This window comes from Ixodes scapularis, unplaced genomic scaffold (assembly GCF_016920785.2).
Source record: "Ixodes scapularis isolate PalLabHiFi unplaced genomic scaffold, ASM1692078v2 PGA_scaffold13__105_contigs__length_92229423, whole genome shotgun sequence".
Taxonomy (NCBI): domain Eukaryota; kingdom Metazoa; phylum Arthropoda; class Arachnida; order Ixodida; family Ixodidae; genus Ixodes; species Ixodes scapularis.
Genome location: NW_024609839.1, coordinates 87,780,491 through 87,808,489, shown reverse-complemented (window position 1 = coordinate 87,808,489; position 27,999 = coordinate 87,780,491). Strand labels below are relative to the sequence as shown.

At 45.0% G+C, this 27,999-nt stretch overlaps 2 protein-coding genes across 2 annotated transcripts; one reads left to right on the top strand and one right to left on the bottom strand.

Annotated features, from left to right (window-relative positions):
* Window positions 1-21: 21 nt before the first annotated feature.
* LOC8035508 lies at window positions 22-20,104 on the bottom strand. Its single transcript, XM_002411361.4, has 7 exons — window positions 19,813-20,104; window positions 19,455-19,584; window positions 17,281-17,375; window positions 16,510-16,602; window positions 14,547-14,609; window positions 10,128-10,208; window positions 22-2,671 (listed from the first exon to the last, which is right to left on the bottom strand). Exons 1-7 carry the CDS (start codon window positions 19,930-19,932, stop codon window positions 2,522-2,524), a joined length of 732 nt encoding a protein of 243 aa, XP_002411406.2. The 5' UTR covers window positions 19,933-20,104; the 3' UTR covers window positions 22-2,521.
* A 33-nt stretch (window positions 20,105-20,137) lies between these two features.
* LOC115322966 (BRCA1-associated protein) lies at window positions 20,138-26,528 on the top strand. Its single transcript, XM_029983318.4, has 2 exons — window positions 20,138-21,725; window positions 24,018-26,528. The coding sequence occupies exons 1-2, from the start codon at window positions 20,319-20,321 to the stop codon at window positions 24,384-24,386; spliced, it is 1,776 nt and encodes a 591-aa protein (XP_029839178.2). The 5' UTR covers window positions 20,138-20,318; the 3' UTR covers window positions 24,387-26,528.
* The last annotated feature ends 1,471 nt before the right edge of the window (window positions 26,529-27,999 follow it).

Below are 27,999 nucleotides of genomic sequence, written 5' to 3'. Positions count from 1 at the left end.
TGTACATATTGCATCCCAACAGATGTTTTTATAAAGAATATTTATTCTGATTAATGTCCCTTACATTTTTACACTTGCTTTATCATCAAACTCTGATATGGAAATGTGTATATACATAACGAAAATATATTTATTCATTTTTTATGTAAAAGTGCAACGCACTTATTCACAGGGACATAGGAAATGAGATTCATTCCACACTAATAATAAAAACATGCACCAAAAGCCAAGATTAAAAAGTGACACAGGGCCAGTTTTCTCAAGAGCAATGAATCCGAAATAAGAAGTGTGTTCAGCCTCATTGTGTATGCTTACAATGAGAGCAATCATAAATGACAGTCACCATAGCACTCATATCCATTATGACAAAACTGGCTGGGCAGTGCTAGGCTAAGAAGGTTAAAAAAAACACTGCAGTGAATTTTTAGTTTTCATTTAACAATGAATATTCCTAGACAGTATTTTTTCAAGAGTACACTCCAATTTTAATGTTAACAAACACAGGCAGAGCAGATCGCTTTGAGGACTTGGGCTAGCTGTGTAGTTAATGCTAAGAGCATGAACTCCGTGTTAATGAAGTACTTTCCTAAACAGCCATACGAATGCGACATAAAAAAGTGTCCTTCCGGTGTTTACAAGAAGAAAAAGCTGTGGAGACTTTGTTTCCTTTTCATTGTGAAATGAGACCACAATGAAAAGTTGAAGTAGATTAATACACTCGCTTGACACAAAGCACTATTCTACAATTTCGTAAAAAAATGCCCTGGTTTTATAAGCATCTTTTGAAGTACAGAGCACATGCACTATAAACACAAAGTTTAAAATGGTCTGCAGTGTCCATTTACCAATGCAAACACTTTAAATAAAAGCTCTGTTAACCACCACCTCTAAAACTAAACGAACTCGTAAAGTATGTCGCAAGAGCACCATCTTTTGCAATAGCATGATCTGCGTATAGTAGGAAAAGAACACAACCTAACAAAATATGCCATCTTCAATATCAAAGTGACAGCTCAGATGAGCATCACATGACAGCTCAGATGAGTCCTCGAGTTCAACTCGGCAATTACACAATTTTTCAACATCCTGACGCTTTTCGGATTAAACTCGTTTTAATGGGTGCATTATTGAAAACACCGAAGAGACTGAATAATGTTATATTTTAGCCCATTAAGCAAATTTTAAGTTGATAGAGTGCTAAAAATGTTAGCAGTATTCAAAAAATTTACAATACACTAGTAAGCAGTTAGGTAGCTAGTACCTGAACTGTTTTAGAGATTTAATGAAACAATGAACAGGTGTTCATGTATGTGAAATCATATTATGAGTAGAAACAAATGATTTGATTATAGATCAAGCGGCACAACCACCATTGCCACAGTCTCACTTTACACATATGTAAAAATGTTGCAGATATAAACACGGAGAAACACTTTCATATCCACGTAAAAAACATTTCCAGGCACTCCTAGCCTCAAACATGCGATAAGGCATACGAAATAAAACGCCACAGTTTGGACGGAATCTTTTCATGTCACAAAAACTGATTTGTGACAAAGGGCTTTGTACAAGACACATAACAAATCAGCTGCAACATGCTTTTCTTCACTCTGGACTCTAAGCCACAAAAACTCTCACTATGTAAAAGTGTAAAAAAAAAAATCGGGGCCCCTTATACACTTTAGGCAATGTAAAACTTGTCTCAAACAATGTGCAAGACACGTTGCCCTAACACTAGTTATGGTATCTAATGAAGTACTCCATCAAATGGCTAGGCAGATACACCGAGTATAGCAATGCAGTAAAGTGATCAGAATGAGATTCTCAATGAGACATAAAATTGCCTCGGCACATGAAAGCCACGCAAAAATGCTAAAAAGATGCTAAAGTCCAATGCAAATGACAGACTTAACTGCTATGTCAACAACTCCCTTATCTGGCTGAACAATGTCACAATCTTAGATCAAGAATGAATCTTCGTAATTGTAAAGATCTCTGGAATGTGACTTGAAAACAGCAGCACTTTTGCACTAAACTTGGAAAAACTACAAAAAATATGCATTTGTGCAGAAGGTCGATTAAATTCAGCCTCTGAACTTTCGAATTTGCCTGACGTCGTTGGTAAAGCTGCACCTCAATTTCAGCACTGTAATCACAATCTATCATTTTTCTCGATTTCGAGTGGTAAGCCTTGAAATGGTTGAAACCGTTTTCTGAGAATCACAAGTTCAAGCTAAACATAACTTACCTACACAGATGAAATCTTGATCCCTTGAACCCTAACCGGCGACAGCCTCAGGATGCACTTAAAATATTCAGCGCTGGAAAAGTTACCGAAAACTGTGCCCCATAAAAAGCACGAAGGGTGCTGCGCTTAGATGCTTCGCCAATAATCCGGAGGTCTGCGCGTCGCTTTCAGACCGACGGAAAGTAAAAACTCACACAGCCGGGTTTCGGAAACCCAGTGCAAAGTTGAACAACACGGACGGAAACTCGCCAAACATTGAACGAGTCTGAATGCTCAGGCAGAGGCTGTTGACAGGGAGTACTTGGCGCTTGTTGTCGACTGGAAACTGATGTTGTGCGGCGTGGCACTGTGAGAGTTCTTCATAGAGTCGATGGAATGGTGGGACACGGAGCGTGATGCGTTGAGGCTGCTGAGAGTTCCGAGCTACAAGGAAAGATTGAATTTGCCATTTAGAAAGGGAGTTGTAAGCACAGAAGGCTCAGAAAGAAGACAGCTGGCTAAGCCTCTTGCCTCTGCAGTAACATTGTCTCTCCTGCACCGCAGTCTGCTACAAATTTTTTTGTGACAGGGTTGCCCTCCATCACCCTTGCAGTAGAGGATCATTAAAAATGACTGCATGGTTCACGGCTGGGAAAAATTTTAATGTGGGATCACTTCTTTCAGAAAGTGATTCGGATTTTTACTTGGTTGTTTTCAACTCGATTTTCTGTTTAATTAACACCCTTCACTGATTTGTCACCCATGCATTATTCACAACTGAGTTCTTTAACATTAATACCACGCTGTACCTGCTACGTTGCATTGGCACTGCAGGTTCTTTTTCTAAATAAAAGTAAATAAATGACAAATGGCTAAAATGTAGTGCTAATTTAAATAATAGGTATATACAGAGGAGGCATACGTCTAAACGGCCAATATCAGGCACTTCTTGCCAACGAAAGAAATGCGGCTTGTCACAGTCATTGCCGCTGTCACTCTTGAGCATCAATCAGAAAATGAGCATGCAAAATAAGTTGTCTGTGTAAAGCTGGCATGTTTCAATGTGTGGAGGGTGGCCCCAGACACTTGAGCACATTGCGAATAGTTTTCATTTAGTTTTCGAGGGAAACTACTTTTAAAATCATAATTATTAAGACCTGTGTTCGGTTCAATCTGAAGAACAGGGGATTACTACAAAAGAATGTCTCCAGAAGAGCTAACTAAAATTGACTCGCAGAATCATTTACATGATACAGTCACAGTCACCCTCTCACTTCTCGCTTCCATATTATTCACAATGTAGAATGTGAAGATGTAAAAGTACAAATGTTGATACAAATACTGTTGGCTCTCAGTAATTCAATGGCATTTTAATCAAACATGTGCATTTGCATGCATCGACCCTGTAACTATGCTGATACACGCCGAACATGCAACCAATAATGTTTCGATCGATTGCCGCGGCCATACTGTAATGACATGGCACGGCGTGCGTGTTGCCTTTTGTTTGTTGCCTTTTTCTCAGTGAAAAAAGTGAAAAGTGTAACCAAGTTGAAGCACCACACGGTGCTTGTGTCATCAAAAGCAGTTAAGGGAAAGAACTCCATTGAGACGCTCCGTTCGAAAAAAAGACTGGTGTCGGCAAGCAGACCGTGGTTTGCGGTTTGATTTCGAATGATGAAATCAAGCAAGTCCCTAGGCCTAATGTATGGTGCAGAAAAAGGGATGATTAAGACGAGGAAGCGTCGGGTCGCCCTTTCTTAATTGCTGGTGGTGCGGAAATGCATCCGCTGTTGCAGAGCACTTCCTTCAATGTAGAGGAAGCCAGTGATCATCATTATCATCATCGTTTATCATTCTTGAAGGCCCTTACCAGCATTACACAAGAGAGAGGTAATATTTTTAACATTTTTTTCAACTGAACATTTTGCAAGCAATTTTAACACAGTAGAAGAAGGAATTAGGTAGTCGGATAAGGCAGAAGTGAAAGTGGGTGCAGAGGCAGCAAATTTATGTGCGTCAGTTATGGTAACATTGCCGTTTGGTAGTATGTTCCAATCGCTGACGGCCAACGGTAAAGTTGAGTTACTGTATGAAGAAGTTGACGGCAAAAATGGACCAGAACTTACAGGAGTGTTCAAAGTAGGGTATGTTCATTATATGCTCGTGATTGGCAGGGTTTGCACAGTGTGGCCGTGTGTGACAAGACAATGTCAGACTTCCTCTCTAAACGTCTGAGTTCCTCGCTGAATTTGACTCGTTTCAGCGTCGACATCAACGTCGAATTACCGAGAGTACGCACTCACCCTCTCGTGTCACTTTGAGATGATGACTCATCGCATGTGGGCATACCTCGGCAAACCTCACTCATGAGGGCCCTCACTCACCCTCACTCACCCTCATCTTCACAGGTGAGGTGAGGGTGAGTGAGTTTCGGAACCAGGAAAATTCATGAGTGTGAGGGTGAGTGAGGGCCGTGAGGGCTGTGAGGGTGGTGAGGGCCGTGAGGGTGGTGAGGGCCGTGAGGGCGGTGAGGGCGGTGAGGGGTATGAGGGCGGTGAGTGGCGTGAGGGTCATGAGTGCGTGAGTGGTGTGAGGGTGGTGAGTGAGTGAGGGCCGTGAGGGCCGTGAGGGCAGTGAGGGCATGAGGTGTGCGAGGGCCATGAGTGCATGAGGGCGGTGAGTGCGTGAGGCGCCCTTCAGATCGAGCATCTTTCTCAGCAATTTTGGTGTTAATGGCGGGTTGTTCTCTAGCTTTCCCTAGATCGACACGAATTGCCGAAATCGGGTCCGACTCGAAATAAACAAGCAACTCGGAGCAATTCAAATACGTTTGCAGCGGCTACATCCAATCAGGGACGCAAAATTTTCACGTGATACCTCGTGCCGGTGATGATGACACCGAAAGACTTGGTTCTGGTTTGAAATCTATCGTTCTTTTTAAAATAAACTGTTTCAGAAAGGTGCATTAGTATTCTTAACGAGATTTAAATGCATAAAAACATGTTTATAACGCGTAATTGTGTATAAATAGTGCAAGAAAAATAAAATTTTATGATGACGATGGCAAATTGCAGCAATTGGTTGCTGCGTGTGATCGCGGGCGGCCCGTGTTGCTGGTGTTGCGACGTAAAGTTTCTGGGCGAAATTGCCCCATCTGAAGCTGGCCTGAGTGGCGTGAGGGCCATGAGTGCGTGAGGAGTGTGAGGGCCGCAAGGGCGGTGAGTGTCGTGAGGGCGGTGAGTGGCGTGAGGGCGGTGAGTGGCGTGAGGGCGGTGAGTGGCGTGAGGGCCGTGAGGGCGGTGAGTGGCGTGAGGGCTATGAGTGCGTGAGGGCCGTGAGGGCGGTGAGTGGCGTGAGGGCGGTGAGGGCGTTGGGGGCCGTGAGGGTGGTGAGGGCCGTGAGGGCGGTGAGTGCGTGAGGGCCGTGAGGTTCAGTGAGGGTGAGTGAAGGGCTGAAGGTGAGTGTGACTGTGAGGGTGAGGATGAGTGAGGGGCTGAAGGTGAGTGTAGCTGTGAGGGTGAGTGAGGGGCTTAGGTGAGTGTGGCTGTGAGGGTGAGGGTGAGCGAGGGCGACCTAAAATGCCGACCTCTGCATGTGGGTGACAGTAGCAGTAATTGAGCTGTGCGTGCCACCAATCCACACAATTAAGCGGCAGTTGGGGAAACACATAGCGGAATTAAATTGACCAATCCGACAATCTGCCTACCGTGAACGCTGATTCCATTGCAGCAATTAGTTAAAAAAAGGACAAAACACGAAAGCACTCTTTAGATACGATCAAGGCTTACAGAAGTGCAACGAAGGTCAGAACAAGTAGTGCATCAGCTTGTCTCAGCGGCAACACAATTGCTGGATGATCTTTCGGACTTGATGTGGATCGTGCAAAACCCAAAACGTTTAGGTAGACCGGCAAACGTAATTTAGCTGGTTAGATCACCGCTGTCGAGATCCGGTAACCCTTTTGCTTGCTTGCCCATTTTTTGCTCTCAAGTTTGATGGAAATATCAAATTCACACGCCACTTCCACCTGGTATCAGCCGTATTAGACTTGTTTGCTGATCACGGCGTTCTACTACTTCTCAGTTCTACTTCTCAGTGTGGTGTGTTTACCACGTTTTGTAAGAAATTTCCAGTGTTGGGTTATGTATGCCTAAAAAGTGCTTGAAGTGAAGTATAAAGTAAACAAGATGTTATGTACTTCCAAGTAAAGTGGTAAGTACGCTGGGCACAATAGACTTGAAGTAAAGTACTCTAAATACAATCTAGTGAGAGCTACAAAGTAGCTCTCACAATGTGCTTTTATTGTCCTATACGGTGTTTTTTTTTATAATCTAGTATGTATTGCCTTAGGGGTGGTCGGGGGTGAATCAGTTATTTTCGGAAATGGTGGCAAATATTGGAGGAAGTTAACTGTCCACAGAGTAGTAGTAATTTTCTGAAATGGGCGCCAAATTCGGAAGTACCTCAGACTTCTGAATTGGACGTTGCTTGCTCTGACTCACACGCATGGGGGTTAACCCTACTAGGCGAGAGTATAAAGTTGGCCCTGTAGCTTCTGCAGGCAATCTGCTCGTGGAGAAGTGTTATCTCCAAATGCTTTCAGCATCTTTAACCTCCTTCCTTGCGCCGACCGTGCGAGAAGTAGCGAGAGTTCGAAATGCAGCGGGAAACCTGCCCACAGTACAAACGGAGCGATGCTTCGTCTGCTTGCGTTTCTGGTGAGTAGAATATCTCATTTTGTGATAGAAATTTAACGAAACCGAATTTGGAAAGCACACTTTGAAGTCAGGAGTTGCGCTTCCCTCGTAAAGTACCGAAACAAATACTTTAAGTAAAGTAGAAGTACATACTCGGAGGATGTACTTCAAGTGGAGTACAGGTATTCTAAACCTGCTTGAAGTGATACTTTAAGTGACTTAGTAAGTACTTCCCAACACTGGAAATTTCATTGGCCCAGAAATCAAAATGCAGTTGCACCATTTTCACTTTGCCGTATGCCTATAGGCGCTGGGCAGGGTTCCACAGAGCGCCTCCGTCGGTTGAACATCAGTGCCACTGTGGCCAAATGAGGCAACACTGGTACGGCTAAAATCGGCAGCGTCGCCTGAGATTACACTATTACCAGCTCCCAGCGTTGTGTTTTCACGCACCACACTACCGACTGTTTTAAAAATGTATCTAACGTTAAATATATTAATGTGTATGACTGTGTGGTTGTGCCATTCTAGCATCATAGAGTTTTAGTTGGTGCCTTTCCTCTTGACCCTTTCTGGAATTTAGTCTGGCCACTTTGATCCCTATCGTTATCTGAAAAAATGGCATATGTGGTATACTATAATGATGACCTACTGTTTACTGATGAAGGAAGAACTTGAAGATGCTCCTAAGTAAATGATTCGAAGCCTATACATTCTAGACCTTGGCGCGACGTGAATCAGGAATTGGATGCAAGAGCTGCGTAATCATTCATTTCTAACTCTGGCCCCGTCAATCTGTTAGTAGCACACACTCGGCTCAAAGCCCCCTGATGTATAGAACTTTATCAAGGCGTCTATGTAGGTTGGCACTTCGTTCTGACTGGTTGCATCTTTTTCGCCGTCGACACTGAGAGAGATTAATAAAGAATTCTAGAGTGAAGTGCACATTCTCGTTTACCGTTGACTTGCGAAAATGACGGCGCCCCATAAAATAGTGTACGGTAAAAGTTAAACTTCCATTTGAGTCGCCAGATGGCACTGATTTGTCGAAAAGGTCTATAGTTAAAACAACCCACAATGGGACCTAGCAGGACAAAACCGAACCTCCTGATATTACAGTCAAATATTAGGGAAAGCAAGTGGAAAAGGGCAATTCTCTTCTTTTTCTATGTTGTTTGCACGTGCCTTAAACTGACAAAAGCGGAGATTTCGTCGAGCATCCCTCCTCTACAAAAGCCGAACCGAAAGTGACGTGCCCCCTCCCCCCCTTCTCCCCTCACCTTCCCCCACCCTTTTTTCTTCAAGTGAACTCTTCTCGCATGAATAGCCAACCTAATTTTGAAGATCACCTTGTTTCCAGTCCCCTCGTCATCCTGTTGAGGATGATTATGGTGTCCGAGGAAGATGCTTTTCGTGCAAGCTAGCCCTAGTTCGGACAGTGTCATACAGAGTTGCTGGTCTCAAGCTGATGCTCGTTCTCGTCGATTGAACCTGCTCTTCACTTTTACATAGAACACAAATAAACGCCGCATGGATAAACTTTTCTTGTAGGGTAAGTATATATATTTTTTTTTTCTTGAGTAGACCGTTTTCTTGCAGCCGGGACGAAGTTAGAACCGCATAGACACGGGTCGAAAGAGAGCAAACATCTTGGGCAGGTACGCGGTGAATACGACAGTCCGGTCTGCAACCGGTGAAGCAAAGAAAACGCTCACTTCGGTTTTCGGTAATTACGACAAAACGTCCAGAAAACGTTGTTCATTCAAGATGCGTCCGCGGAGCAGAGAGCAGTGAGAGTGTCAAAGGACTGACCTGACTCTAGAGTCATCGCAACGAACCCATAAAAAAACGCTGGACTTTGGGCACATTAATTCCAAATATCGAGTCAAATAGCAGATTTAGAAATCCATCTCAAGTCGGGCAATGCGAAGGGAATGCTTATTTTACATGTTTTACGGCATTTATTCATTTCCGACGGCGTTGTATTTTCTATGGCCTCGACGGGAATCTGCGGAGTTTCATGGCTGCTAAGCTTCCGGGGTTGGGACAGTGCCTACAGCTTCGACGTTTGGTCTTCTGCATCATCCGATAGCAATGTTAAGAACAAAAGACCAAAAACGTATGAATCAGCACCTTCAAATTGATGCGTGACCCGCCCCACGAGCAAGCAGGCTGGCGAAAGGGCCTTCCCAGTGTTGCAAATATTTTGAGCTAGATGGCGCAATGCGTCGCACCAAACTTGATTGCCCCATGGGTATAGCCACTGAGAGAATGACAGGGAGGCCCTGCAATTTTCCCACCTCGAGAGCAACCTTCCATGATGGTCCCAACATGCACACGCAGCAAAAGCATGCCAAAAGGCAATGAGCATACGCTGGAGGCGTTTTAAAAGAGATTCCCTGGCGTTCCCATCCTGTTGATGATTAATTAATCCAGCTTCTGTATTCAGTTGGATGTGGTACCGAGGCTTTAGGTCAAAATCAAACTGGTGGATACCCGTCCTGAAGGTACGAGCCAAGTCCGAAAAATCGAGCAACGGGTTGTAAGGCGTCAAGAATTTAAGTTGGTGCTATACATTAACTCTGGAGCAATCAAGACTTCTCAATAACCAAGCATGCCTGAAATGTGGGGATCCGAAAAATCGGCCAGTGACTATATTTCGGCGTGTCTTACCATTAAGTCGGGTTACTTTTAAAGTACCGTTTTTGAAAGCTCCAGAACTGGCACAAGCGAGAGAAAAAAAAATCCATTAAGCCTGCTGGGTACTACTAGAAACATCACCTCAATCTTTATTTAAAAGGCAATGTCGACTAGACCGTGCAAAGACCCAAGGAAACTGCTCGAATAATAGTGCCAAACTTTTGGTGTAACTGAGTGTTTTTTGCCCTTCCAATTCATATCTGTATGAAATGTTTGGGCACACAATGGATGGCTGCTGATTTGTAGAGCTGAAGTTTGAGAAACAACTGCGCTCTTGAACTGACTGGTCCATTTCAGCATTCTGGGTGTTTGGAATGCCTGCAAAAGATGTTCACTTTTCATTATTAAATTTTAAAAAATATAAGATTGCTCAGGCTGACTTAGCTGTGTTTCCACACTACTCCAGAACTTCTTGTTGTTGAGCTTTGAGCGAAAGTGAACATCCATATTAGTTGATCCCCCTCGGCTACGGTAACCCCACATGAAAGGAATGCACCCACCTTAAGCTTAGCCATGTCTTCCAGCCTGGTGATGTCAGTCAGTTCCTGGTAGTTGGAGTAGACCACAAGCCACGCAAATATCTGCCGAGAGAAATACAAGCACATAATTATTTGTTAGAATGACTAAGACACAACACAATGCTGGTGGCCTAAACAACTTGTCGCTCAATGGTTTCTCCCATATTCATAGCATGGCTAAAGTGTGAATGTGTGCTTAGTACATGACATTAACCTGCAGTCAAACTTTCAGCGGTGAATCATAACTCACACCAGGAAGGAAATGGTGTGGTTTGTTGAAACAATCCTGTTAAAAAAAATTACGAGGCAATTCTTTCTTATTTTACTTCGCAAACACATTAAGGAGCAGGTATTCACTTTAATAAAGTGTTGAACGGGAATGACTCAAATCCGTCTTCCTCTTCGAACTACTGGGCCAATTAGCGGTTATAATGTGTGCAAGAGATCTGGTGCTGGTGAAAATGCCTTTTTCCAAAAGAAACAGAAGCAGTACCATCTCCTGGCAATAAATAACATGTGCAGTTGGGCCCGCGAGATCTTTAAAAAGATGCAAAGCTACAATAGACCACTTCTATAGATCCCTGCATGCAACACCATGCACATTGCATTCAACAGAAAGTTGACCACAAAGCGGAATGGCATGGCTTCATAGTAGATCGACTCGTCGGCGAAATTGTTGCTATACACTTGAACCACTTTATAACGAACACTGATATAGCGAACTAATCACGAAGGTTGGTTGGTCATGCTTTATTTGGATGGGAGTTCTAGTTATATAACAAAGCCGAAACCGTGAAATCTGACACGCTATCCGTTATAGCGAAGCAATTCCCGCTTTTTCTTGCGTCACAAAATACTATGAAGTTAGTAAAAAGTAGGAAAAATACACAGTAATTTCTAAACGAGAAATCCTGAAAAAAAAGTTTAGATCACCCAATGTGCAAAAATGCGTGTTTCGGGAGGTAGCGGAGCTCTATGCGAGCCGTCAAGAACCAGTGCAGACTAAAGCCAACCGCCAACCACGCCACTTGTATTGGAGCCGCAAATGGCGACGATGCGAAAAGCTGTCTCTCTGGAGACGAAAGTGAAGGTTTTGAGTGCGGTGGACAGCAGTCGGAAGAAAAAAAGACATCACTGCGGACTTCGAGCTTGCAACAAACACGATACCTACCGTTCCGAGTGCAAAAAAAAAAGATTGAAGACTGCTGTGCAAACAACACTGTCAAGACTGACTGAAAGTCTTAGGCCTTGCCTCAACTTGGACGTGGAAGAGGCTCTGTTCTCATGGTTTAAGGACATAAGGGCGCAAAATTTGTTGGTGTCTGATCAGCTTCTTCAAACAAAAGCAATCAATCTGGCATGTGTGTTAGGGCATGATGATTTCATAGTGAGCAGCGGTTGGCTCCAGCGCGGTGGTTCCATGTGAAGAGGCACCAGCCCTAATTCATGTCTTCAAATAAATGGAATAAGATCCAGCCAACGTTGTTTCTTGTGTTGCGAATTGATATCCTCATGCTCTGATCTATTTTTTTTAATGATGCTTAGTGACAGGCGAGGGTGTCTACCAAATTTTTTTTTTTTAAATTACCTGACCCACAACTACCGACATCAAAACACAATATATGACAAATAGACACTATTCTACCAAATTATTTTTTTTAATTCTCTGACCCACAACTACCGACACCAAAACACAATATATGACAGATAGACACTATTCACAACATAAAACATTTTATTTAAGTTAGATAAAGCAAACTTTGGAAGATGTTTAGAATACAGCATTGACCCGGGTTCACTGTTTCAGGGAGTTTGGTCCCAGTACCTGATCAGTACATCCATTTGTTCTCTTTGAGTTACTTTGTTCAGTGACTCATCAAAAGCAACCACCAGATATGGCACGCTAGAGAGGCTCGCTAGCAACTTCTCTTGAAAGTATGGGGTGATACCGTGACATATGGTATATCCCACTCTGTCTTTTCCAAGCTGCATTTTTCTGGCGGTCTCACACATGGGGAACATCAACGGAAACAGTGAGGCAGACGCTGCCGCTGAACGGAAAGATCCATGAGTGTTCAAGCACCACATGATCCCCGGCCTTTGTGACTTCCTTCTTCAATAAAATGCCACCACCCACGTCTTCACAGAGGGGCTAAGAGCTTCCGTGGCGGTGGTTAGACGCATTGCCGGAGGGAGCCCTACAAGCACTATAGCTAGCTCCGGACAAAAAACACCAGTTCCTGTCGCGGAAAGCAAGTCCGCATTTGTCGCAGTTTCGAAAAATATGATTGGGCTCTGGGAAACACTAAGCAGATATTTCATAGCAGCTGGATGTTTCTTACCCTCAGCATGAGTAGTAATCGCTCTATTCCCCATGTTGCTCAGGGAGAACATCTTGCAGCCCACTGTACAGTGAGCACTATTTGGATCATTTGGAATGGGCCGAATCCCGTAGCATCCGTGGATATATCCGGGTTTGTCCAGTTGAGGTTGAAGCACTTCCTCGACAGCGACATAGTCACTTTCACATATCTCCACTTCCGGAAAATAACACAATAGAAAGCTCAACCCAAAGCCACAAATGCACATGGCAGAGCTCGCAGAGCGCAGGCGTCCAGGTTGTGTTTACAGGTAAGCGCGAAAACATCATATCTGACAAACGAATGTATCGCTAGGCGCGTGCCTCTGAGAGGGTAGATGAATGAACGACGACTGTTCTCTTTTGAGTGAGTGGTGACTCGCGCCACCTAGTATCGGCTAGAGTAACTGTTTCTCCTCGTACTAGAGCAACACCACCTTACTAGAGTCACGAACTAAAAAAAATGGCCGCTACTACTCTGCTTTACTAGTAATTCTGAGTAACTCTTTAGCTGTCATACTTAAGCGTTGCTACTCTAAAGTGTAGCTTATTTAGTGGCTTTAGCGTGTACTAAAAGAATGACGAGCCGCCAGCTTCGCACATGCTCCGGTGTGAAGCGCAGCGCGTGGAAAATTGGGCGGGTCGCATCGCACCTAAGGGGTCGCGACGCCGCACCTGACTGTGCTCGTGGCTATGCCTGCCCTTGCCTCCTGCTTCTAGCGTAAGCGAGCGAGCATGGGATAAATTCCCTGACTCGGCAATCTTTTTGGAAATTTCCCTGACAAGTCCCCGACTTTTCCAGGTGTCTTAAAATTCCCTGACAATTCCCGGTTTTCCTGGTCGGTAGACACCCTGCAGGTAAGGGTCTAGCGGTCTCCGATAGCGCGTTTTATATTTTAGTGCTGTGCGCATTCTTGCATGGGCTCGATTGCGGGAGCGTTCGCGTCAATTTTTGCGTGTACTTTTATGACGAATATCACATATAGCGAACAAATTTCTGCTCCTGACGCTAGTTCGTTATAACAAGGTTCGACTGTACTCGGCATCAACTTTTTTATGCTATGCTGCCAAAGTTTGGATAGATTCCGTAGTGATCCAGTGCTGTCAAAGCTACTTCCACAAGCACTTGGGTTTATCTCCTTCGCACGAGAGCATGTGCAAATGAGACATGACATAAAGCCACATGCTAGGGCAACAGTGCGTCTGAGCAGAAGTCCCGCAGAAACTACGCTAGAGTTAACAATGCAGCAAAACACGGACGACGCCAACTATAGACTGCATAAAGCATGAACTATGCAAATCTCCACTTTTTTTTTTGCATGCACTCTGGATAGAAATTTTGGGAGCACCATTTAGTGGCCTCTGAACTATCCTGAAGGTCCAACCAAAAACTCAGTGGCAAACGCAGAACACACAGCATGGCAGCACCAGAGGTATTTTGATCTATTCAGCTGGACGTCCTCTCGAAAACAGCATAAACAGAAAGTAAAAATAAAAACCCCTCACCACCAGAATTTCACAATGATTAAATCTCATGAGGACAAGAGGAACTGCTTGAAATCCTTGTCACAGTGACCGCTTACGGCTTCTCCAAAATACCCTCAACCCTGTTTAGGTAGACTAGGTATGTGCAAGAACGCATCAGGAAAAAGGCATTCTCACGAGCCAAGGTTGCCGAAAACTGCGCTAAACTTTCCACAGCCCTCTTATAAAACAAAATTGTGGAAATCAAAGCTACTTCTGTTGTCTCACACACAATATTTCTTTGTTCTCAACAATGGGAACAAGCAAAAAAACAATTTGCTGCGATTGACTAGTGGAGTGAGAGCTTCACAGAACTTAGAAATGCATTCGTGGCTTGCTAACAATCTATGGACAACATATGAGAACCACTAGTCCACTTTCTAACTATCAGCTACCATTTAATGGTACCTTAATTAAGGTGTCCTTTAGGTGAAATTTAATTTTCATACAAAGTGTCTCGTGCAAAGACACATGGGTGCTCTGCTAGTAATGAAAAACACTGAACAGTGCAAGCTTACATTTGCTGCAATTAGGAGAATCCAGATGATCAGCATTGCCTGATGATAGGAGTAATAGAGATCCTAAAAAAAAAAACAACAACATATATTACACATTACACAAAGTACATGGTGCGCCAGCCAAACCCAGAGTAGTCTTTATGCATATGCAACATGTTTATTGGCATCTCACTCGTTAAGGGTGCTATGACTAATAACAGTGCACCGGGGCATGGTTCAAAAGAATGCCTGTAACCGTGATCTTCAGTTTCAAGATTTGCATCGTTTCTGTGCGACCCCTTTCAAAAGCTGGAAAAATGAAGGCTATATATGTTTGTGCAGGCACACAGCAACCACAGGTAGCCCACGTAGTTGGTTAGGCCAAAAGCTATCGGGGGTGTACCATATTGATTTACTTTCTTTTCTTGAAGCAGACTCTGGCCTCTTAGGGGTTGGTAGATACGTCCACCTTCTTGACATACTCCCCCTAATGCTAAGCATACTGGCAGCACCCATGTGGCAGCCTTTTCATACCTTGTTGAAACCACTTTTTGGAAGTGCATCGCACTCATGCTTGAATAGCTGCTTCCAGCTCACCGAAGACTGCTAAATGGCATTCTTGCAGGGGTTTCCTCATGGCCTCAAACAGGTGATCACCTTTGGGAGCCAAATCGGGGTGTACAGATGCACGACCAAATGCCCGGCAGGTCGTCTGAATGGCACGTCAGAAAGACGGCCAAACACAACCAGGCACTGGTCAATCACGGCACAGGTTGCCTAGCAAATTATTATTTTGAAATTCTGACATTTCCAGGTTTTCCCTGAAATTGTCAGGGAAATTGACGGGGACCATTGTAGAGGCAGTTAAACATATAAGACCATTACAACACAAGGCATTGAGCACTGTGAGGATAATTTTGCACAGGCTTGATCCAACTTGCATATTCCGAAATTTTCGGGTTCATCCAGTCCAAATTAAATGAGCAGTTTCTTGCCGCCGACATCGTCAGTGAAGAGGCCACTTCCGGAAACACGACGTTCAACCACACTAGTCAATAACCAAAAGGCAGCATGGCTGCCAGATCCACACTTTTGGGTATTTCAACTTAAGGCTTGGATTGGATTCGGGCCTGCGGCTTTTCCATTTGTTATTAAATCTAGTACCTCCAACTGGATCTAGCCTAGTGTCACACCCTCAATCCAATCCAATCCAAGGCTTGGACTGAATTTGTCGGCTGTTCCCTTTGCGTCGGGTAGCGCACTCTACAACGGGTGAGCAGAGCCCGTGCTTCGTTCTAAGAATTTACCTATTTTTCTGTCCAAGTATTTGCTCAGGGCACTCGATGTCATTTCCGGCTCATTTTCCCTGAATGGGCTCGCTTTCTGACAATATCCCTGGCAATTAATTAAAATTTTTCTGAATATTCCCTGTTTTCCTGGTCGCTAGACACCCCGACGGCATCACTTGCATTCACACGAAACCGTAACTGGCCAGTGCCTCGTAAGGTCTGGCCATGTTTCTGATGCATATTACGACCTGTTAAACGCTTGGTCATGCCCGTGCGTGGACACGGCCCCATCTGGCTCTTAGCGATTCTCATCTGATTGGGTCTATATAAAAAAAAGCCCTGCGAAGATGCCATTTCGCAGTCATTGGACTAGACAGCTATCTCCCAGCTTTCTAATCTTCGGTGCAATGTACTTCCCCGAAGAGGCTCCAGCAGAGCATAGAAAGACTACCACATCGGTGGCACAACTGCATCCAGCTCCAGGGGGAGTACGTTGGGAAGGCGGACATATCTCGCCACCCCCAAGTGGCTGGAATCTGCTTCATGAAAATAAAGGGTAAATTAACAATGTATGCCTCTCCTATTTCCTAAAATGCTACTGCACAACTAGATACAAAGTATTAAGTCACATGTAACAAGTGGATGCCAGAGACCTCCTCTCATGAAGGCTGCACAGACAGACCGGACAGGCTTACATTGCAGATGGACCGAAAAATGATGGCAAGGATTCGCCAAGCTGTGAACGTAAACATGATGAACAACCATGGCCGGAACTTGGCTTCTTTCTCCTGCGGAAACAAAAAAAGGCCTCTCAGAACCATCCAGTTGAAAACGCAATACACAATGAAAGCCACAGAGAGAGAGAGAGAGAGAGAGAGAGAGAAGAAATAAAGAACCCCTAGAAATTGTTAACTGGATCCAGACGTTGTGTACAGTGTAGTAGTTAATATGACTTATTACAAAGCCAGCGTTTCTTTGGCAAATCAGAATGCAATTGAGAAAGCACAGTTCACCCTTGATGTTTCGTCTAATGCAAAACTTGTGGTATGGCTCAGGGCAGCTGTTGCAAGCATCACTAAACAAGCAGCCAAGTCTAGCTTTTCTTTTTTGGTTACACAAAAAAAGTAAAGCCACCCTCCCTTTTCCCACTATTATTATTTTGGGGTGAAGTGAAAGGGGGAAGCCATAAGAGCTGTGGAGGGCTTCCAAGAGGGTTAGGCAACATTTCAGATGGCGTAAGATAGGTGGCGCAAGCTGCGGCCCAATTAAAAGGGCTCAGCCTTATTCGTTTATCTATACCCACTACTGTATACGACTGACTGGGGATTTCTGCCAAAGCCTGTCACCACGGGATCTCTTAGGCATGCAACACAGAACTTCAAGTATTCGTGCTGTACTGCATGAAACACACACAACATGTTGGGTCTCACAAACACTTAGAAACTCAAGCACGTGATGGAACCTACCTTTCGCAGAGCGACCACCTTGATGACTGAAGCCGCCAGCAGGCAAGTACTCAGTATGAACGAGATGACCGACACTGTGATCAACAGGTTCCGCACTGAAATGATAATAGTCAAGCAAGTGGTTATTACATACTATTAAATTATTTATTTCTTTACAGGGTGTGCGGAGGTAAACAAAAATAAATAATGACCAAACTTCCGGGGACAGTATGTTACCTCCAACTGGCTATTCATTTTGCTTGCTTTTGAAAACCCTCGGAGAGTAGCGCATACCTTGAAAGTCTCACCGCCAAGGACTAACTATGGTACCTCTTGAAATTGACTCGTACAAGATTGATATGCCTTTCTGGTCTCTGTTCCTCAAAGGAGTGACAAATCTGCTGAAGGTATTGTGGGCACATCTTCAGGACTACTTATTCGACTAGTTTGGTCTATATACCAGAGAATGACTGAAAACCTACAAATCCCTAAACACGTTCAACTACTTTGTGGACGACAAGGCATCGGCGATGGGCAGCCACCTCCCCCAGGCGCCAAAGACATGCGCTGAGCTTCCCCGCAGGGGTCGCCGAGGAGGGCCTTGGTTTTAGCAGACAATCTGCTAAAAGTTTTTGTTACGCTTCCTTTAGCATGACGTGAGTGTCCAATGCACAATTTTCTAGTGTTTTCATTTGGTTGCTTTGGTATTCAAGGTTCCTTTCCCAGAGCATCCTGCACATTACACTTGTATGTGCCATAATGGCCCATTGTTGCATGGAGATGGTCAATCACGGTGCTGCATTCTCGCGTTGCGCCATCTGTCGGCAGCTAGAAAAACAAGGGTCGTCGCTCACACTCCCAAACGCAAGGTAAATATAGGAGAACCGTAAGTATTTCTCTGCCCGTGTCATAACGACCAGAAATGTGCAAACACCCTGTATCATGAGTCAACCGAGTGGACTGCATAAATAGACCTTTCACTGAATTACAAAAGCACCAAGGAGCATGCCGTGAGTGCAATGCAAAACCGTTATTGCAGCAGTAATGGTTTCAAAGCAAAAACCTAAAGGGACGTTCACACACTTGTGACTCCTTAGTAGCGAGTGTCTTAAAACCTCTTACGACAGGAATACACTGACGCCATCTATGCAACGACCCTGGAACTTCATTTCACTAGAGTGAATGTTTGGCGGTATTTGCGAGGTCAAATGAACATACTACTTATGAGAAATGATTGTCTATAACATTAATAAAGGTTTTTCAAGCCCACCAAAAAAAAAAGATGCACGAAAAAATTTTAGAATATACGGGACTGCTCAGTGTTCCACTGCTACCCGCTAGGTGGTGCCAGTGTGTCCTCTCGTCGTAAGAGATGTTAAGAGGTTCCAAGGCACTTGGTTCTAATAAGTCGCAAGTGTGTGAACGGGCCTTGAAAGAAATGGCAGTTTGCAAGTGCGTTCATCAATGCCTTATCGAGGCTATTTTCTTCAAATCATTTATACCATTACAACCAGTCCATCCAGTGTGTGTACCTACATTCCCAGCATTCCCCTTGGCGCTTGGGTAGCTTGGCGGTCAATGCGGAGAGCAAGTCGTCTGCTTCTTGCGCAGGAGCTGCGGTGACGTCAGAACAATGCCGAGCTCTTATTGGCTTTGATTGAAAGGATAGTGGGTAGACCTGAATGCTAGATGTGTTGAGGTCTATCCACTATTTTTTTCAATCAGCCAATAATAGCTCGACGTTCTGACGTCATCGCAACCCCTGTGCAAGAAGCAGACAAACTTGTGCTCTGCATTGGTTTCTTGAATGTACTAATTGCAATGTTCCAAAAGGACATGAATAGGTGATGAACACATGTTATTAAAGTTTCAGCATGCACATTAGCATGTCCTCAGGAATTAAAAACAAAACGTTGCTCTACAAGACTCAACTGCTCACCTAAGTCTATTTCTTATATGATACTTAGCCCAAATCTACCAACAGAGGCGACTGCCAGTGGTAGTGAAATGAAATGACATGCAATAGTAATACTTGTAATGGCTCAGGAGAGCCGAAGAACAAGTTTTCTCTCTACTTAATTATGCTTAAAAAAAAAAAAAAAGAAACGGAGCTAGCCAAACGTCGAACTGACTGCTCAATAAAGTTCCTCCAATTTGAAAAGTTCCCGACGATCGGTGGGAAGACGAGTACCCACCGTGTTGGTTTCCGCTGTAAACGAAGAGGAAGCTGAATCCAAAGTAACGGTAGTGCATCGATCCGGGCGAAGCTTCGGCAAGGCAGTAGACGTCGAACACGGTAAGTGTGATCATGAAGATGCTCTCGACCTGAGAAAAACGAATACAGGGATCGGTGACAACACTCCTCGCACGCGTTGTTGTTGACAGGCTGACCCCTTTCGACAAAGTCGGCGTTCAAAGGCATCCAAAGATCTGACGAGACTGGAACGACTTCACCGTGGAACTAGGAACATGCGGTGTGTGCCGACTATTCGAAGACATTTGAATCGTGTCGCCTTGATCTTTGCGCGAACACACCCTATGACGGCAACTCACTATGGAGAAAATTCCAGCGAAGTAGCTTCCGTTCTGAAGATCGGTGAAGTACGCGGATCTCAGGAGTGGCCGTCGTTGATGCCACTTTTGGCGAGATCGGTCCATTGTCGACGGTGGCATTGTTACGTCAACTTAAAAAAAATGTGGAAACAGTGCGAACCCGAAGAAATGCCAAATGCTTGAACAACCAAGAGACCAAGAACACAACGCCCGTTTGTTGACGAAAACCCGGATGTGACGTAACGGACGCGCCTTGAAAGACGACAACGGACGTTAGAGGGCAGAAAACAACAAGGCTAGCCTCGAACCCGGCGACTTGATCCGTGCTGCAGCTGTCAGCTGCTGTGGTGTCGAGGTTAGAAGTGTTGTGGAAAGTTGTCTGTTGTATTGAGTGTTTGATCGTGTTGCGTTTCTTGCGTCAAATCCGAATCTCGCTCAGTTTTGCTTGAAGAAATTCGCGAAGCTCGGCGGAGTGAGATGCAGCTACATCTATACGGCGCCCGAGTATGTCTATATCGCTGGTGGTTCTGCGACTAGAGGTAGCGGCGGACTACGCGATTTTTCCGCACATCAACTACGTTTCGGCCAAGGCGACTCGGCGACTCGATCTTTGTGCTTCGGCGACTCCATACCGAAGTGGTGCTGGTGAGTGGCGTTCATCGAGCAGTAAGTTCGAAGAAATCCGAAAAGAAAGCCGGGGCTGTCGCGAACCGCACGACATCGTCATCGAGTCTGTGACGATCGAGTTCGATGACATGGCGAGCAGCAAATCGTCCTCGCGGCCTCCCCGAAGCGACCGAGTTAGTGCCGAGTCATCCCCGCTTCGCGAGCCGGACCCTGTTCGACGCATGGAGGCGTTGGACCTCACGGAAGTCGGGGCTGCCGAACGTTCGAAAGCTCTGAGCACCCAGATACCGTTTTTCAGCGGTAACCACTGCGTCGAAGTGACCAAGGGAATCCTGCACCTGTTCAAGGAGAACCAGCAGACTCCCTTGGGCGAAGCGGAGCGCAGCGAGATGCTTTGCATGCTCGCCGTGCCCGCCATGATGACTCTGCACGACCTGCTCCAGTTCATCGCCCCGGTGAGCGCGCACGTCGAGAACATCCGCGTTATCAGGGACTCCAAGCCCAACCTGTACATGGTCCTCCTCAAGTTCAGGGACCAGAAGTCGGCGGACGACTTCTACCAGAACTTCAATGGCGTCCGCTTCAACTCCATCGAGCCAGAGACTTGTCACCTTGTGTACGTCTCCAAGGTCGAGATGGTCAAGGAGGACGACCCGGCATGCATCGTGGTACCAGGCCACACGGAACTGCCCACCTGTCCCGTCTGCCTGGAGCGCATGGACGAGTCGGTCGAGGGCATCCTCACCATCCTCTGTAACCACTCCTTCCACGACGGCTGCCTGGCCAAGTGGGGAGACACGAGCTGTCCGGTGTGCCGGTACTGCCAGACGCCGGAGCTGGTGCCGGACAACCGGTGCTTCAGCTGCGGCTCGCAGGAGAACCTCTGGATCTGCCTCATCTGCGGACACATCGGGTGTGGACGCTATGTGGAGGCGCACGCCTACAACCACTACGTCCGGACGCAGCACACGTTTGCGATGCAGCTCGGCAACAACAGCGTCTGGGACTATGCCGGAGACAACTACGTCCATCGTCTGGTACAGAACAAGACGGATGGGAAGCTGGTGGAGCTTCAGGGCTTGGGGACGGACAGCGACGAGAAGCTGGATTCGGTGCAGCTGGAGTATACTTACCTGCTGACGAGTCAGCTCGAGAAGCAGCGGCAGTACTTCGAGGATTGCATCGACATGGTGCAGAAGGAGAATGTGAAGCAGATCAATGAGCTGAAGGAGAAGACTCAGATTGCAGTGGAGGAGAGGAAGGAACTGGAGCGCAAGCTGAGTCAGGTGATGAGCAATGCCTGGGATTGATCTAATTGGTCGACATACTTAAAAAAAAAGCTGCAGGAAAGGTGGGACACAGTCGGATAATCACGCAGGATAGGTGCTACTCTGTGAAGCTCGCGAGACAGGTGCTGTCTTCTGAAGCACACAGGACAGAAGCTGTCCCGTGAAAAACACAAGACAGGAGCTTTCCTGCGAAGCACACAGGACACTGCCTGTCTTGTGTGTTTCTCCAACTGTGTCATTTTTTTCCCCCACTTTTTTAAAAAAAAATTTTTATGAGTCGCCAGCTACCCTAGCAGTCATCAATTTTACACAGTACTGCTATTTGGTTGTTTTTCTTGCTTTGATTGGACTGCGCCGTGGCAACACTGGGACTAAGAGTAGGACGCTTCTACTGTACGAGCTTACCTGTATGTTGTGTCGTCTTTCTAGTCCCAGTGTTAATTATTGGTAATCTTGCAGTGCAGTTCAGTCGAAGCATGATTCAAGCGAAAAGGTTATTATCGTCTGTACTTGCAGTAGGGCTCCCAGACGTGTGTCCGACGGATGCGTCTGTCACGTCCTCATTTGTCATCCCTTGTTTTCCATGCGATGACATTGTAGATGTTAGTGTCATGCTGTTGCCTGCCTGATCCTGGTGGTGATAGGATGCCTTCATATGTGCTTTGCTTAGGGGGATAACTTCTAACCATTTTTTTTTTTCTGAAGCCCCTGAAAGAGCATGTTTCTGCATGCGGTCGTTGTGCTGACTATGCTACAGCGACATTTTGTTTTTGTCAATTTCATAGTATTTTCCCCGTGGACGCATGCTGTAGGCATTTTTGACTACAAAGGATGACATCAACCCTAAACAGAGGCACATTGAGGCACCCTAGGAGGAGACACAGTGGTAGAGGTGAGTATGGTGGACACCAGTTCCGCTGTATGTCACGCTCCAGCTTGATAGTCTACAAAGGTTCAGCAGCCACGACTCGGGACGCTCTGACGATAGCGCCACTCGCGTCTGCTCGTGCTTTTTGCCAAAACTTCTACAACTGACCGCCAGAATGATGATGTCCAACAGCATGACACCCTGGCCTCTGTGGCGTCATTTGTTGCCACTTTGGGATCGCTTTCGATGCTAGGCTGCTGTAGAACACTAAACACACTAATCGAAGATGCGTTCTAAGCACTGTACTTATGGGGCCGTTTCAAAAAGTGCTCACGGTTGACGAACTGCAGCTTTGCTCAGGATCGCACGGATTGAAAGTTGTAACTCTCAGTGGCTGGAAAGTTATGCGGGGATTGTTGTGATGTCAGAAGGTTGAGCTTTGATGGAAGGATAGTGGATAGACCTCAAAGCAAGCTGCATTTAGGTCTCCCCACTATCCTTCAATTGGAGCCGATCGGAGCTCGGTGTTCTGACGTCACCACACCCCCTGCAAAAGAGGCAGACAAACTTGCGAATAGCTTACAGGTTTTTAAATCCCCCTAAAACGTGAAGGCCATCCTGCTCTCAACCTAGAAATTTTAGAGAAATGTCGTTATTTTCAACTTGGCTGTTCGTAACTAAATAAATGGTCTACAGTCCCGTAAATTGAGTAGATGGAAGTGAATTACTAAATCAGGAGCGAAATTACTTTGCACTTCCATCACTTGTTTAGTGATGTTGTGCAAACACACTTATGGCTACTGTCAAGGGAGGTGGCACTGTTTGTGAGTATCTGCAATAATTAGATGGTGATTTCAAGTTACTCTTTGGATTTAGAAGGCAACTTCTTGTTTTATTTTCAACTCGAAACTGACTATAAATTTCATCACTATTAACAGCTTGGGTTTGCGCAGGCTCTTTTCCGAAATTCAGTATGGCCACTTTGATTGTTCTGATCTGAGGACTGGCATATTTGCCGTGCTAATGGCAGCTTTATGGCTTCTGATGGAGGGAGAATTTGAAGATGAACTTAAGTGGATGATGTGGTGCCTATACATTTGATACAAGTGCTGCGTAAGCGTTCATTTCGAAATAGGGTCCATTCAATCTCTTGGCAGCACGCAATTGGTCATAGAGCAGTTCCTGTGGTTTGTGGATGGAATCGCAGTATGCTCCCTTTCACAAACCAATTTTTGCTGCTTGCTAGAATCACATTCTTTTTACCATGCAGCTCTTAATAGATTCATTAGATCTTAGAACAACGGTACTCTGTGTCATTTTGGGTGAAGGCTCGAAACAGTCACAGTATTTACCGTTTAGTAGCTGTCTTTTGGCAGATCACATTCGTTTCTGTCTGTTGCAACATCTAACGGTCTCCGCAGGTGACAAAGGACAAGGACGCACTCCGCCGCAAGAGTGAGCAGCTCTCGTCGCAGCTGAGCAAGGCCAAGGCCGAGCTCCAAGAGGAGAAGTACATCAACAAATGCCTGCACGAGAACCAGGTCGGCTGGCAGACGAGGCTCAAGGACGTCGAAGGAAAGCTGCAGGAGCTTCAGGAGGCCAAAGACAAGGAAGTTGAGGAGCTCCAGGAGCAGCTCAGGGACCTCATGTTTTACCTGGATGCAAAGGACAAGATCGACTCGTCTTCTAACGACATTCGGCAGGAGATACAGGAAGGTACCGTCATCGTCGGAGCTCCTGGGCCTTCTGGATTGTCCGGGCAAAAGCCGCGGAGACGTAGGAACCGTTGAATCTCGCTCTTGTGACTAGTTTGCACAGTCTGTACAAAGTTGCTTCGTTATTTATGTCCTTTGAAAAGGGGCTTTTCACAGCCCGGATATTTCAAGGATACTGCCATTGATTGCTGCTATTTCTAGTGTCCTTGCAAAGGACTGGAGGAACGGTGTCCAACCTGAGTCAACCTTTCTGCGTTTGTGCACGGACGTTGGGCCGAATTATGACTGGCACCACTTTGTCGAGTTTTTTAGGGTTTGGTGAACGCGGGTGTCCTGTATGCATATGAGATGTTTGAGTTTTCAACAAACTGCTCATTCACTTGGTCATATACCGTGGTTTCACAACGCTTCAAAGACGGTAGCGTGTTGTCTGCATGCCTTAGTTTTACCAAGACTTTAAGATACAGTTTGCACAAAGAACTGTGATCAAGTCAATCTTTTTATCCTTCTGTCACCAGTGGAAGGCTTGTTCTGAAGGTTAAACAAACTTAAGGAATTCTAGCCTTTGCACACTAGGAGGCAACTCCATTAAATGAATGATACCCGACTGTGGTGACTCGCTTTATTGGCAGTTGAAAGATGCCTTATGTGCAGTCAAGGTATTTACTTTGATTGAGGGTTTGGGTACCTCATTGTTTGCCAAATGACTGTGATAAGGCCTGTTGGTGGGATAAACCAGTCTCTGACGCTTGTAGTGATGAGACATTGGGGAAGACGCTTCACTTGTTTGACTAAAAATATTTAATTGATAATGGTGGCCAATTTTGTGGCTATTTCGAGGACTACATTGGCTAGAGTATATAATAGAAAAATTGCATTGTATGAGAGAAGTGCATTTTATGTGGTTGGGTACTTTATCTAGAAGTTACTGCACAACATTTCCATTCAATCTAGGTCAAGGCTGAATTTAGGATTTTGTTGGGCTTGCTGAAACCTAAGCATCCTGCAAAATATGTTTACTCCGTGCCACCCAAGCATGCAATTGGAAGTTTTGTCAGGTGTGTAGGTTCACACTTCTGTGTCGGCTTCCTACTGGGATTCAGGCGGCACCTTGTTTTGTTGGCTAAACAAACCCTACTAAGTCAGCAGACTCTTGATACACATAATGAGGGCACGTTTTCGGGTACTCACTGATATATCAGTTTTGCCAAAGTTTGTCAGTGAGGGCTGCCTCTGTAATAAGAACAGGGTTCTTGTCGCATGTGAAGACATTAGACCAACTGACCTAGTGTCAGCAGGCAAAGATATTAACAACCCTGGATGCATACGTAGCAAACCATTCTAGTTGAGGGCATAATCCTGCTTCTGTGTAGTGACTTGTTGAAGGTTATATTCATTTGACGTCAGGCGGGCCACACCAAAGTGTCCTAAAGGATGCCTGCAAAGTGTTTCCAACCTTTCAGCGAGCATATTTGGTTGGATATTTGCTATAGTGAGACCACGTTAAAGGTAACCGGATGCAAGATGGATTGACATATGTAAGGGATATGGTATTGGCATTGTCTCTCTTGCTTGTTTTTGTTTAATAATGTGGCCTGCTGGCATTGTTCCAGGTTCTACTTGGAAAGCCAGTCGAATGAACCAGCACTTGCCTGTATGGCAGATGCTGGTTCATTTCATTCTTTTCACATCAGTGCATTTCTCGAACCTACCACAAAGCTGTGTTGAGGTGTCTGTTTTTTCTGCCTGAACATCTTTTAAGCATTGTTTCTGCACATGGAGTACTGTGTCTTCTCTGCCTTATTTGATGTAAGGTTTGATTGAAAATAAACAACAAACCTTAATTGAAAAAAGTCTACATGGAAAATTTTTATTCACACTGTAAAGGTCATTTTGGATATGCAACTTGCAGGGATTTGGAAAAATTAATTGTGGATGCACTTTTTCTGTATTTCTTGTTATTAGAATGATTCTTATGTCATTTTATATATTGGAATATTCTATCCTTGTTAACTGCTCTTGCCATCAGTGAAAGCATCTATGTAAAAACTTGTATTTCACTTCTTTTTGTGTGAGAAATGTTTGATAATCCTCTAGCTGAAAGTGATTGCTGTAAATGGAATCTGTTTTTGGGGACTCAATATTTCGTGTATTTGGGAATGTGCAAGTTTTGGGGATATTTCACGGACATGAAATTTCTTGATTAGGAGTAGAAAGTGTGTTACATTTTCATTACTATTAGGTCGTTTCTTAGTGTGATCAATTTCCGCACTTCTTTTTTATCAGATCGCGAACTACAAAAAAAGGTTTAGTCGTTTATGGTATCTTTGGTGTTTCTTTTTTCACAAAATAATGAAATGTTTTGAGTTAGTTTTCTCAAAAGGAACCTTCCAGTTGCTATTGTTGCTTTTACTTTGGTAACATAGAACATTCACACCACAAAGAACACACCTGCTGCTGTTTGTAAGTGGAAAGGACAGGTAATCAGAATTATTACTATTTTGACTGCACGCGCCATCACAAGTTCTACAATAACAAAATGTTTTGTCGTTTCCCATTTCTAAAGGCAAGCCCCGCTTATTTCCGAGAGTGTCGGCCACAATTTTGTTTTCAAAATGTGCCCGTGACTTTCTCTGTGTTAGTCTTTAGGTATTGTTTTGTGCAGCGAATCCTCAAAGAAGCTTGGACCCAGTGCTGGGCGGCCCAGTTGGCAGCGGTGGATCCAAGGATGCAGGTTCGCTGGCAAAGGGGAGGACCAGCTGCAAGCAAGAAAACCTAAAAAGGTAGGCCGAAGAAAAAGAAAAATGAGCAGTCCTGCGTTAATCTACAGTAGAGTTGCAGCACTAGTTTTGATACGTTGCGGCAGAATCGTGGGGCGTCGGCGTTGCATCCATGCACCGTGGGGTGTGCGAACAAAAGCGTTCGAAACAAGATAGACAGCCGACCATTTTGTTCCCAGCGCTTGTTTGTTCTTTGTTCCGTAGCGCATGAAAATGCATCTCCTGGCACAAGCTCTCGACATTGACAGTGCTACAACAACATTTTGTTATCGGCTTTTTTTCTTGTTTTTTTTTTTGGGAGAGGGCCCGTGCAATGGGCATTGCATACTACAAAAAACACTGAGTATAAAGCAAGTTGTTAATGTGGCGTAGCTCCATGGTGACCCCTCCGCTACGCACGCAGCGGACCCTGGTTCGGTTTCCGCGGACGTGGGCGATCTTTTTCGAGGATTTTGCAACGCCGACGACGGACACCGTACGCCCCACTACAGTAACTATACTACGTCGTTGTCAGCAGCCACAATCACAACGTCCAAAACGGAGCCCATCACAGCTATCGCTGTGAAAAGTAATGGTTTGAAAATGTCGAGATGGATGTTTTCAGAATTCACCTTTTTCTTAACTCATGTAAGGTTTGACACTTATTTTAGCCCATTCTGAGTGTAAAGATTCAACCATAAAGGGATTAGCCACGCAACAAATTCACCACAACCTACCTTTTTTTTAGCAGCTTTTTTATAACTTTGGTTCACAGAGTTTCATTTGAGTGCATTCCATTTTCTCGTAACCACTTTCGATGAGAGACCACACTGGTGCCATCTGTCGGATAGCCCTGGAATCGCATGGTACTGGACCGAAGGAATCGCGGTATTTGCAAGATCGAATTTTTGCACTATCAGCGGGGAATC

Excerpts from the sequence above, each read along its gene's own strand:
- LOC8035508 (XM_002411361.4), bottom strand. The coding sequence starts at position 19,932 with ATGCCACCGTCGACAATGGACCGATCTCGCCAAAAGTGGCATCAACGA. Across the intron at positions 19,585-19,812 it reads TCGCTGGAATTTTCTCCATA|GTCGAGAGCATCTTCATGAT; the intron begins GTGAGTTGCCGT and ends CGTTTTTCTCAG. Across the intron at positions 17,376-19,454 it reads TTACAGCGGAAACCAACACG|TGCGGAACCTGTTGATCACA; the intron begins GTGGGTACTCGT and ends TTATCATTTCAG.
- LOC115322966 (XM_029983318.4), top strand. The coding sequence starts at position 20,319 with ATGTCTATATCGCTGGTGGTTCTGCGACTAGAGGTAGCGGCGGACTAC. Across the intron at positions 21,726-24,017 it reads TGGAGCGCAAGCTGAGTCAG|GTGACAAAGGACAAGGACGC; the intron begins GTGATGAGCAAT and ends CGGTCTCCGCAG.